The sequence below is a fragment of the Lathyrus oleraceus genome, chromosome 5 (assembly GCF_024323335.1).
Source record: "Lathyrus oleraceus cultivar Zhongwan6 chromosome 5, CAAS_Psat_ZW6_1.0, whole genome shotgun sequence".
In the NCBI taxonomy this organism is placed as follows: domain Eukaryota; kingdom Viridiplantae; phylum Streptophyta; class Magnoliopsida; order Fabales; family Fabaceae; genus Lathyrus; species Lathyrus oleraceus.
In genome coordinates, this window is record NC_066583.1 from 38,603,866 (window position 1) to 38,615,809 (window position 11,944).

The 11,944-nt window shown below is 37.5% G+C and overlaps 2 protein-coding genes across 23 annotated transcripts; one reads left to right on the top strand and one right to left on the bottom strand.

Annotated features, from left to right (window-relative positions):
* Positions 1–614: 614 nt before the first annotated feature.
* LOC127081528 (uncharacterized) lies at positions 615–5,771 on the top strand. Its single transcript, XM_051021777.1, has 6 exons — positions 615–1,257; positions 2,748–3,019; positions 3,121–3,275; positions 3,546–3,808; positions 4,197–4,259; positions 5,309–5,771. Exons 1-6 carry the CDS (start codon positions 847–849, stop codon positions 5,555–5,557), a joined length of 1,413 nt encoding a protein of 470 aa, XP_050877734.1. The 5' UTR covers positions 615–846; the 3' UTR covers positions 5,558–5,771.
* Positions 5,772–7,713: 1,942 nt separating this feature from the next.
* On the bottom strand, positions 7,714–11,289 carry LOC127084919 (uncharacterized). 22 transcript variants are annotated; one of them, XR_007788824.1, is made up of 9 exons: positions 10,881–11,289; positions 10,181–10,257; positions 9,509–10,090; positions 9,246–9,375; positions 9,025–9,111; positions 8,752–8,903; positions 8,561–8,622; positions 8,200–8,331; positions 7,714–8,080 (listed from the first exon to the last, which is right to left on the bottom strand). XR_007788824.1 is itself a non-coding variant. In XM_051025444.1 (9 exons), coding segments are annotated over exons 3-8 (495 nt in total). In that variant the 5' UTR covers positions 9,992–10,090; positions 10,181–10,257; positions 10,881–11,288; the 3' UTR covers positions 7,714–8,331; positions 8,561–8,597. The 22 variants fall into 22 exon arrangements, 5 of the variants coding, with proteins under 5 accessions (XP_050881401.1, XP_050881400.1, XP_050881398.1 ...); XR_007788823.1 differs by having other exon boundaries at positions 7,714–8,084; XM_051025444.1 differs by having other exon boundaries at positions 7,714–8,331; positions 9,509–9,607; positions 9,990–10,090; positions 10,881–11,288.
* Between the last annotated feature and the right edge of the window lie 655 nt (positions 11,290–11,944).

The following is an 11,944-nucleotide window of genomic DNA, read 5'->3' on the forward strand; positions in this document are numbered from 1 at the left end:
AATGGAAGATACAATTCAGCAATTTTGAGATGAATACGAATGAAGATTTAACTATTACGTGGAGTGCATTTTACCGTTACGAAACAAATGGTATGATCGAGGTGGATGCGACTGTTGCAAGATCGACCGACAATATTATAAATGTGTTAAAACATCCTCAACCATCTCTTAATGATGAAATGTAATGTAAGGTTCATGTTAATGCAATGTTGCGTATTTTATGTATTTCATAACAATGATTGATGTTAGTGTATGTTGTTCTTCCTATATCATAATTTGTTTCTAGTTAAAAAAACAGACAATACTCTAAAGATATGATTCCGTAAGGACTACTAAACAAAATTTTCGAATTTGTTCGACTTTCTTTTAACCTGTTTCTGAGATTTGACTGAGGTTTGTAGATTTTTGGTACGTCCGTAAATGCATATTCAGATTTTAAGGACATTATTGATTTTTCACCAAGGTGCATGAGCAATCCCTAAAATTTGAAACTTAAAACCTTAGTTTGTGCCGAATGGTTTAGATTCAGGCCCAATCTTATAGGGTATGTTCAAAGCCCATACATTAATTCGACCGAGAAAAGCCCATATTGTTGGTAAGAAAAAAATACAGTTCATTTTCAACCAAAAAAGAACAGAATACAGTTCTTTAGTTCGTGATCTGTGAATTAGCAGCAAAATCTTCGATCTGGGAGTATGCGCGAGTGACAGCTGAATCTCCCCTGAACCACTTCACAAATCACAAGCAATTACAACAACTCGATGCAAAACTCGAATGAGCGAAAACCCTAAAAAAAAAATCAAAAGCAGAATGCGAAACTAGAAAATTTGGTAAAGTTGGAAAAGAATGGCGAAGCATTCAGTGGCAACGGCGAAGAAAAAATGGCCGCTAATGTTACTAGCCTTCTTGTCTATTTCAACAGTGATGGTGATTTTCATTAGAAACAATTCTGATTCATGCAACACCAAGATCTTTGAAGCACAACAGACTCAGATTCACTCCTCCGCCGCCGCCGGCGGAGGAAACGGTGGAAATGCTGCTTCCGGTCCGAGTCCGTTGGATTTCATGAAGTCTAAGCTTGTTCTCATGGTTTCGCATGAGTTGTCTCTTTCTGGTGGACCTTTACTTTTGATGGAATTGGCGTTTCTTTTGAGAGGTGTTGGTTCTGAGGTTGTTTGGGTTACGAATCAGTATCCTGCTGAACACGATCAGGTTATTTATAGTTTGGAAAGTAAAATGTTGGATAGAGGAGTTCAGGTAGTTAATTCTCTTTTGCTTTTAATTTACTTTTGTTATTATTCATTAGGGTGTGTTTATCTTAATGGTTGTTTACTTGGTTGATTTTCAGTATGTGAGATGCAAAAACATGTTTCCTAATTTGTATGGCTACATTTAGTTCATGCTAATTGAGAAGATTGTAGTTAAAAATCTTGTGTATTGAGTGTCAAAGTAATGCACCTATGGTAGATAAGATGACGGGAAAGGTAGTTAGGGTATGTAGAGAGAAGATCGGTAGATTCTGTGGTAAGGGAAGTAGATCAGATGGAGAGGAGTTAAATAGATAGAGGTAGAGAAGACCTAGAAAAACTATAATAGAAGTTATTAAGTAAAATCTTGAGATTAATGATTTGGATGAAAGCATGATCCTGGATAGAACATTATGTCGGAAGTTGATCTATGTTGCCGACCCCACTTAGTGAGATAAGGCTGGGTTGTTGATGTTGTTGTTGTTGTTGAGTGTCAAAGTAATGCTAGGTGTAAATATTTAAGAGGGTTTAGTAGCTTAGGTTTTTCCACATTTTGAATTACTATTAAATGCATGGGTAAGTCTACAAAATAGGGATTTGACTCAAACCGTTGATATTCGGTATTGAAATATCAAATGTTGACATTCTCATCAAGGGTGAGACTGCTTGCTTGCTTACTTACACGCTAAAGTGAAGTGACCATGCTCACTTTAGGAGAACTAAATCCTACAAATAGAGTACTTCTAGTGAAAGTATATGACTATTTGATGTGATATTCATTGTATATAAATTAACAATACAATTTGGAGAGAGTGGAGAATGGATGTGTTGTTGTAAGAGCAACTCCAATGGAATTATTGGATTTAAGAACGGAATTTTGGACCACTGGAGTGTTTCTATGTGACAGTGGCAGCCATGATTGCGGGAATGGGTTGGTATCTTTGCTATTTGGTGACTTTGGTGTAATTATAAGATAGATGAATGATTTAAATAAATTATTTAGATGAGAGATGAAATTCGGTTAGAGAGAGATAGAGACAAAGTTACAAAGTCACCAAAGTTGAAAGGTGGCCAATCTTGATCCCATGATTGCTTAAGTTTAAGGGGTGTTCCTAATATAAGGAACCATTGCTTATCATCAAAAAAAAAAATCCAACTCAAGTTCAAATAAAATCAGCTTAGTTCTCTAATTTGTGAGATCCATGCTGTGAACATTTTGAAGTTGCACCATTAAGGTTGAAAGTTGAGTAATGTACAATCAACTTGGTGGACTAATTTGTGAGATCCATTTAATGTACTTAATTCACATGTGGCACAGTAGAACCCACAAACGTACGAGTTAAGCAACCATGTAATCAATTTGGTATTTATTTTCTTCTCTGTCTTGATTGAGTAGGATAATAGTTCCAATCTGTAAGAAATGCCTTGACCTGCAGTTCATATCCAAGTGTTATGCAACTTATAAGTGTAGCCTTTTCACATCTGTTTGGCTTCTGATAGGTCATGCCCGCCAAAGGTGAAAAGGCTGTAGATACAGCTCTTAAAGCTGATCTGGTCATTCTAAATACTGCTGTAGCTGGAAAGTGGCTGGATGCCGTCTTGAAGGAGAAAGTTACCCTCGTTCTTCCTAAGGTTTTATGGTGGATTCATGAAATGCGAGGCCATTATTTCAAAGTGGAATATGTTAAGCACCTCCCTTTTGTTGCAGGTGCCATGATTGATTCACATACAACTGCCGAGTACTGGACGAATAGGACTAGGGAGCGTTTAGGGTATGTTTCGGCTTCATTTAATAAACTTTTACTGCTATGTATTCTGTGTGACTGAATTTAAGTCATGTTTTCTAACTATAAGCTTTTGCCTGACTTTGTAGAATTAAAATGCCTGAAACTTATGTTGTACATCTTGGAAATAGCAAGGAGCTTATGGAAGTTGCAGAAGATAGTGTAGCAAAGAGAGTTCTTCGTGAGCATGTTAGGGAGTCTCTTGGAGTAAGAAATGATGATCTACTTTTTGCCATCATAAATAGTATGTCACTTACCTATACCCATTTGATATTCATTTTTTATTCATTGCATCGGTTTCATGACATTTCCATCCAATGCAGTGCATGACATGCTTGCAAGGTTATACTACCTTTGCCAAATTAACATTGTTTGGCTTGTTGTTTCTCTTTTCTTTTGTTGTGCATGCCAATTTAATCCTCCCTCTGTGTAGTGTACTTTATACCCTTTCTGTTCATTTTTACAATTCTTTTGCCAGTCTTTATTCTGAGCCCCAGGGTTTTGTTAAGTGCAGGTGTTTCACGTGGTAAAGGACAAGATCTATTTCTTCGTGCCTTTCATGAAAGTTTGCAGCTCATTCAGGAGAAGAAACTCCAGTTGCCAGCTTTGCATGCTATAGTAGTAGGGAGTGATATGAATGCTCAGACAAAGTTTGAAATGGAACTGCGCAAATTTGTTACAGAGAAAAAGATTCAGGACCGCGTTCACTTTGTTAACAAAACTCTGGCAGTGGCTCCTTACTTGGCTTCTATTGATGTTCTTGTTCAGAATTCTCAGGTATCTTCTGATAATATACACTGCTAATATGCTTATGGAACAGAGCATATATTAGAGTTGCTATATGGTGTACATTGTTGTAGTGTATGGAGGCCATGGTGACTCTCTAACTCATGGCACTATGATGACAACCTTAAACTTTAGTTTGTTTGATTAAATATTTTTTCTAATTTCCCATACATAATACACCCACGACTGTATTGATACAGTTCTGCCATCCTGACTGGCTGCCCTTTCTTCTCATATAAATTGATTTGCTTGATTTCCATGATGTTTGAAGACAAAGTTCACAAGTTTAGAAAAGGACCTGAATATAAATGCAAATTGTGTTTTAAGTATTATTTTGGTTTTTGGGTTTCATTCACCAATGCGCTTCTCTGCATACCAGGCACGGGGAGAATGTTTTGGAAGGATAACCATCGAAGCAATGGCATTTCGCCTGCCTGTACTGGTATCTCCTTCATTACATATTTGAGTTGTCCTGTCAATATAGTCTTTCCTTTTATATCCTTACGTTTTTAATTAATACTATCTGTGTCAATTTCCTCATTATCCCATTGATGTATATAGCAACATGCTTTATTTATTCATCATTAATCTCTTCTATGTTCCTGTGCATCTTTTTATTACTTGTCCAAAAAAAGTCAGAAAAATAGAAACAAAAAAGTTATTTCATTTTTTTAGTATCATAGCACCGAATTGCCTTTTTGAATGATAACATCGCAGTAATATTTTCTCTTTCTAAATGTTGTTTCCTTCTTATGCATGCCCGTTGGCTACAGCCCTACGTAACTAAATTTTTACTAATATGTGGATCCAACTGAGGTTTAGGCACTCAGATTTTCTATTCACGATATTTTTTTAACAAATGAGAATAACTGTTCAGCAACTTAAAATTCAGATTTGTATGGTTCTTTTGTTGAATACGTCAACCTCGATTCACTAATTTCCCTCCCCATTTGCTCAACCCTCCACTTTCCCCATCATGTTATCCTAGTGGTTTTAAAGATATGCTTTCATGATCATAGGGATACCGAACCAGGTGAGAGAAGTATGTTTTGGTTTTTGCAAATCTGTTTTTCAAGAAACAAATATTTACTCCGAGGAATTTATAGTAAGTAATATACAACCAATGCAATGATAACACAAGTGAAGAAAACGAATACTGTTATTATTGGGGATCAGATGATACAACTTCCATTTATTGTTAGTTGCAATATTAATATAGCTTATGACTTGCAATAATTTCCTGGTAATTTCAATTAGAGTCCTTGTTATTTCGGCTAGTTGTTTTATGTTACTGATATTGATATTCAATTATAAACGAGCTGAGGATAAAATTTTTTTATTTGAAATTTTCAGTTCACACATAGTAGATTATTTGTTTCTTGCCATTTCAACTTGGTTACTGCAATTTGGGAATCTATTTGCATACATGTTTATACCTGTCTACATTTTGTTTTTCATGAATTGTTTTTGTTTCCATAAAAATATTTGCAGGGCACCGCAGCCGGAGGCACTGTGGAGATCGTGGTAAATGGGACGACCGGTTTGCTTCATCCCGCTAACAAGGTAGGTGTAACACCTCTGGCGCATAACATTGTAAAATTGGCAACTCATGTCGAGAAGAGGCTGACGATGGGAAAGAAAGGATACGAGAGAGTGAAAGAGAGGTTTCTGGAGCACCATATGTCACAGAGAATTGCAGTGGTTCTCAAAGAAGTTTTACAGAAGGCAAAGCACAGTTAAATCTAGCTTAGGTACTTTACTATTAAATTGTAAATTGATTCCAAAGAAAATGGGAGAATGGTTCGGTTATGAATGAATTGTATATCCCACTTCCTTTGTTCTGTATGGTAATGGGTAATGGGTAGATGTATAGGATTCTGATATATTACTTTCCTCGGAAAAACTTAAGTTACACTCTCTTATGAGTAAAAATCCACACTCCCTTTTCAAAAAATTTAGTTTTGAATTTAGTTTGTATAAATTTTTTTATTCATATTTTAAATCAAATTATTTTATAATGCCATTTTTTCACAATTAATTCCTAAAATATCTATAAATATCTATTTATTATAATCTTATTAGATGCATATTTTATTATATAAAGTTTGTTGAAAGGTAATTCAGTACTTTAGTATGTTGTCTACGTGGCATTATTATTTGTGAATATAAACTAGTGTAGTTATCAATAGCTATAAGTGCATTTTGTGTGCAACCATTTTGCTGTAATAGTTTTAGTAGAGTAGTAGAAGTTTGTTATTCTTTTTTTCCTTCATATTCATCTTTTTCATCTTGTGCACCAACAATTGGTATTTAGAGCTCTGATTCATATCCATAGAGAAACACGAGTGAACGGTGAGACGTTGTGTGATTGATTTCGTTTATTGAATTCGTGTTAAATTTATGAATCAGAATCGTAATAGAATCATATTTTTTTATTCTGCGAGATTGAAAAACACTAGTGTTTGGTGAGATCTGAGTTTTGCACAAGGTTGAAGATGAGCGGAAACGGTAATCTGAGTACTAAGCTTTCAATGTTTGATGGCAAGAACTGAAATCGGTGGATGATTCAAATGCATGTGTTGTTTGGCGTTCAAGATGTTCTTGATCTCGTCAACGACGGTTACGTTCCGATTGCACTTCTAGAAAATGTAACGGATGCACATAGAAATGCTCTGCGTGGTCTGAGGAAGAAGGATCAGAAGACGTTGTTCCATATCCATCAATGTGTGGATGTGAATGTGTTTGAGAAAATCGTTGATTCGACGACAATGAAGGTTGCGTGGGACACACTAGTACGGTGCTACGGCGGTGATGCATCAGTGAAGAAGGTGAAACTTCAGTCTCTACGTAAACAATATGAGAATTTTAGCATGAAGAACAATGAGACGGTACCTGATTACATCTCCAGAGTGATTTTGATCACAAATGAGATGAAGTCGTCTAAAGAAACTCTCTCTGAAGAAAGTATCATTGAGAAGGTATTAAGGTCTCTTAATCTTCAGTTTGATTACATTGTGATAGTTGTTGTACCCCAAAATTTGCCCTCCTTTTTTTACATAGTTTTTACCAATCATCACTTGACTTGGGGATCAGTTGCATACATCAATAACTCATGCATATGCATCATTCATTCCATTAGGGGATCACCATAGATTCAAGATTCTTGGCTTGTGGAGCTAGGGTTTGCAAAGTAGGGGAAGTGAAGCCCTGATTTCTTGATGGTGGAGGTATGGATTCAACAAGGGGGCACCTAAGCCATCCTTAGGGGTCTTCAAAACCCTAGCTCTTAATGGTATGATAATGGGATTTTTTGGAGCTTCAATAGCCCTTGTCTTGGCCATCAAAACCCTAATGAAGGCTCATACATTGGACGGCTTGTTGTTGAAGCATATGGTTTGGTTCAAGGGACTTGCTTGAGGGGTAGGCCTCATGGAAACCCTAATCAAGGAGGGAATGGTCTTGATGGACTGTGTGGCTTGACTTTCCATTTGGTGACATCCAAAACCTTAATTTCATCCACTTTTCACCCATTGATTGATTGATACCATCTTGATCCTTGTCCTTTTGTCTTGGTTCAAGCCTATGGTCCCATAGCTTCCATGTTTGGCTCCATCCTTGTCTCTTCACTTGATCACTTCAAGTACTTGGTCCATGTTGGTTTGGTTTCACTTGGTCATTGGTTTTGAATCCAATCCATCTTAGTCTCAATATCTTGTTGTTTTATACATGGATTGTGGGTGCATTCATGGCTTTGTCTGTCCAAACAACTAAAACCTATCCAATTGGAGATTATGTCTACTGATTCATGGATGGGGTGTCATTCAAGCCTTAACCTTATTCCATCAAGTCCTAGCTTTGTTCATAAACCATGCTAATAAGTTCATATCATTTATAAGTCTAGTCAAGTCATGTTCATTACATTTCAAAATCAAGCATACATGTGTAAAAACAAAACTAATTTCAAATCCACTTCAATCCATCATAATCCATTATAATCTACTACATTAATCATTACATGGAAAAATACAAATTTTGACAACTTTGACCAAGTGTTGACTTTTTGGTCAACTTTGACCAAAGTCAACTCACCCTTTTTAGACCACCTAAGATCTAATCTAACCTACTTTGCCTTGATTCATCGTCCAATAGCCATGTTGGTTGTGTTTTCCCTCGTTTCTTCATTTCCAAGTAACTTAGCTTATTTTCATATTCATGACCACCATACCATGACTTGGATCTCTTGCCTTGACAACCAATTTCTACCTTGCTAAATATGGCCATGCATCCACCACAACCAAGTGTCATGATCACACCTTTAAAAACTACATATATATTGACCAATTGGACAAAATTGTGCATATGGATGTTGGAATTAAACTCACCATCAGTGCAGGCTGCGACAACCAGAACCAAACCTGCAAGTGATAAAGCTGGTCATTTGAATTATGCACCCTTGAATCAACATCTTGGTCTGCATGTTGGTCATTGTGGTCATATGCCAAATAACGCCTCACCTGCAGCAGAACAAATACAAAACCTGTTTAGAATGCTACAAGCAGACCAAGCATACTTGCGGCTAAACATTGAACCAGTCTAAACCCACTAGCCTGCAACATGAAACATCAATAATGTCAAAGTAAGTCAGCAACAAGGAAACACATTTGCAGTGTACCTCACAATGGGTAACCCAAGTTTTGCATCAATCCCCTATTAAAAACCCAACACACAAGCTAATGAAACTACCTGATGCAGAATCAAACCACCACAATGCCCAAGCCAATCATCCTGTAGAACCACATCCAAGCCTCCACAAGCATGTCACAACAAACATTCAATAAGGCAGATGTACTGCAGACCCACTATTGGAAATTTAACAAGGCCATGACCTACATGAACATAAACAAAGTCAGAATGGTGGATGGATATGAGTATACCTCACCCTGCAGCAACGTTGCAGGACCAACCCAAGGCCAAATGCAGACCTTAGACACCCTGCTGCACCAAGCCAGAAGGCAGATCTCAACCATGTTGCAAATTGGCCCTGCTGGAAACCAAGGCCTAGCCTCATGTGCAGAATCACAATATCCTGTAGCCCATACAACATCAGTTAGTTCATGACCAGGTGAGCACCAAATGTGGACCACAACCCTGCAGTGAGTGTACACCAACACACAACAATTTTGTCAGCGTCATGGCCAAGCATTAACCTGAACAACAATTCTGCAATGAATATTGTGGTTCAAAATAGGGTCAACATGAAGGCAATAATTATATGAACCAATTGCAGAATCCTCCTGCAACATTGGGAAAACCATAGCATTGCATCATCAAGTAATGGCCTTTTAATCGTAAGCCTAACAGTCCAATTCAACTAACAATTACAACAGCCAGCCAATGTTAATTGACCAACCACAACCTATTAACATACCTTGGTACAAAAGCTTAATAGGGAGTTAACATGGTAAAGGTCCAAACACTCTTGCATCAAACCAAGGCAACACAAACTACCACAAATTACCCAACCTGCAGCAGAACACAAACATGAGCCAAGTGAAAACCTGCATCAAAACCAACAACAGAGGCATACACAGTCAATTGGGTCCACAACATTCTTCAAGCAGAATCACTACCCTATGAAACCAACATGACCATACTGCACAAACCATGACCAAGACCACAACCTGGACTTACCTCACTCCACCACCAATCCTGCAAAAAGCCATTGGTGCAACAATTCTACAGCCATGTGTAACCTTCAAGTCAACAAGCCATTGCCAAAACCACCAAAACCTGTCATCAAGCAATGCATAACAATCATCATTAACCAATAACATGACATAACCTAAGCTGATTCATGAAGTTCCACATTTAACATTTCCAATAAGAGGTTACAAAACTCCCATTGTACAAATCAAAATGCTTTCCATTTCATGATGGATCCATCTACTTTCTTTAACATTCACACAACTTGTAACCATTTCAAAGGATTAACTACATTGTGCACTCTAAGCTAACAAAATCCTAAGCTGACATCAAAACATTCCATTGCACATGAGCTCAAAATGGAGAAGGTCACACCATGATACTAGTACAAAACACATGCTAGACCTAAAGCCAACCAAGACAGAATGTTGCCACTCCACATTACCAGCACAGGAAGAGAGTTACCAACATGATCACACTTTCCAACAAAGCATCCTCATCAGGTTCCAGCTGGTGGATCAGAGATACAACTTGTTCCCTGACAGCAGCAACTGTTCAACAATGTTAGGCCTGCAAATAATGGACAGTATCCAAGCATTAAGCCTCATGTTCATGATTAATAGGATGCACTAAGACAAAAGGACAAGCAATGGTACATACCTGTTTATAGGGCATAGCAGACCAAGGAGAATGCAGTCATGTGCAAGGGAATATCTGGCATGAGGTACCTCACTTTCCTGCATCAGCCAGACATCATACAATCAAGTGCAGTTCATGTTGAAATTAAAGCAAGCATATGTAAGACAGTAGAGACCTAAACATGTAACATAACACTCGCCTATTTCACTAACCAAGTGGGAACTTGTTCTACAAGTCATTAACCAAGTTGCAAGGCTAATCACAATCATAATGTAACCTGCAATAGCCAGTTAGGAGCATAATGGGACTTAACACTCAATAAGCTAACCAACTAATTCATTAACTAACTCCCTAACTAACTGAGTTTGGAGTTAACTCAGTGAGTTCATTCTAACCAACTCCAAACCTCACCTAACAAACTCTGAGCCTCATTCCAAACCTATCTCTAATCCAAACCTCATCCCTATTTAAGCACGATCGTCATCATCATTCCAACACTTTGGTCATCACCTTCAAACTCATACTCTCACTCTGCAAAAATCCCTCACTCACCACTCACTCAAAGATCTTTTCTCCCATAAGCCATTGAAGCTTCAAATTTCTTGAGCTAAACCACATCCCTCACTGTTTGTTACTCCCAATTTCCAGAAGAAGAAGAAAGAAGGAAGAGAAGAGAACGAATTGCGTCAAAGAAAGCAAAGAAAAGGAATTAGAAACTCACCTAACGTATTTTCGACCTCCTTCTCCGGTGAGTAATTCTCTAACCTTTGCTTTTTTGCATTTTTTGGTTACCAGATTGTAGAGTTTAGGGAGAGGAGTCTAAGCCCTAAGGTTGTAGGTGTTAATTCTTCATAGCCTCCATTTAATTTGCTTAGAATGACTTAGGGTTCTTCAAATAGAATCCTTCGATTCAGCTTATCCTGAGGGAATCTCACCAATCCATTCCCAAATTCATCATCAGCGCAGTGTTGCGTATCGAATGATGACCTCAATTTTGGTTCAAGCATGCCACCATCGCTGGAGGCAACCGACGGCATGGTGTCCCACGGTGGCAGGCCGGTGGAATAGGCTGTGAGTGAGAAAGAGGTTAGCGCACGTCTGAAGATTTTCAAACCTTTTTGACTTGGACAAGTCAACAGCATCCTTGGGTTTATTCTAATGGGTTTGGCTTCTTCCAAGCCCAATGAATTTTGATTCATACACCCCAGCGGACTAGGGACATTGTAATATTGGGCTCAACCGAAAGCCCAATTTTAATTTTCTATTCAACCCTGCTTCATGGGCGCACCCCCTCTAGCCAACAATAATTCAACATTTGGGCTTGGCTGAAGCCCACACACAAAATTCAGTTTCTAAACCCTTTCCATGATTTACACCCCTCCTAGCCCATGCACTATTATTGTTTTATTTTTTTGCTAATTGATTTCTAACCATTGTTAATTAGCATAATTAGGAAGCTTAGGTTAATTAGATTAATTTTGTAATTAGGTTTTAGAATCTTGATTTTTAGAACCCTAGGTTATAATTAGAATTAGTTAGAAATAATTAGGTTTTTTAGAATTTAAGCAATTTCCAAACATTAGGTTAAAATCAAACTTTAGGACTTAATCAAATTTTTAGGCTATTGGTTAGATTTTAACTAGAATTTAATTTGTAGTCAATACCATATTTTGTTAAATGACCATTTTGCCTTTAGGGGTAATTTTGGGTATTTTATCCATATTTATAACATGATCCCTTAGGACTAGAACTTGACATTAGGATTTAATCAGTTCCTAACAATTG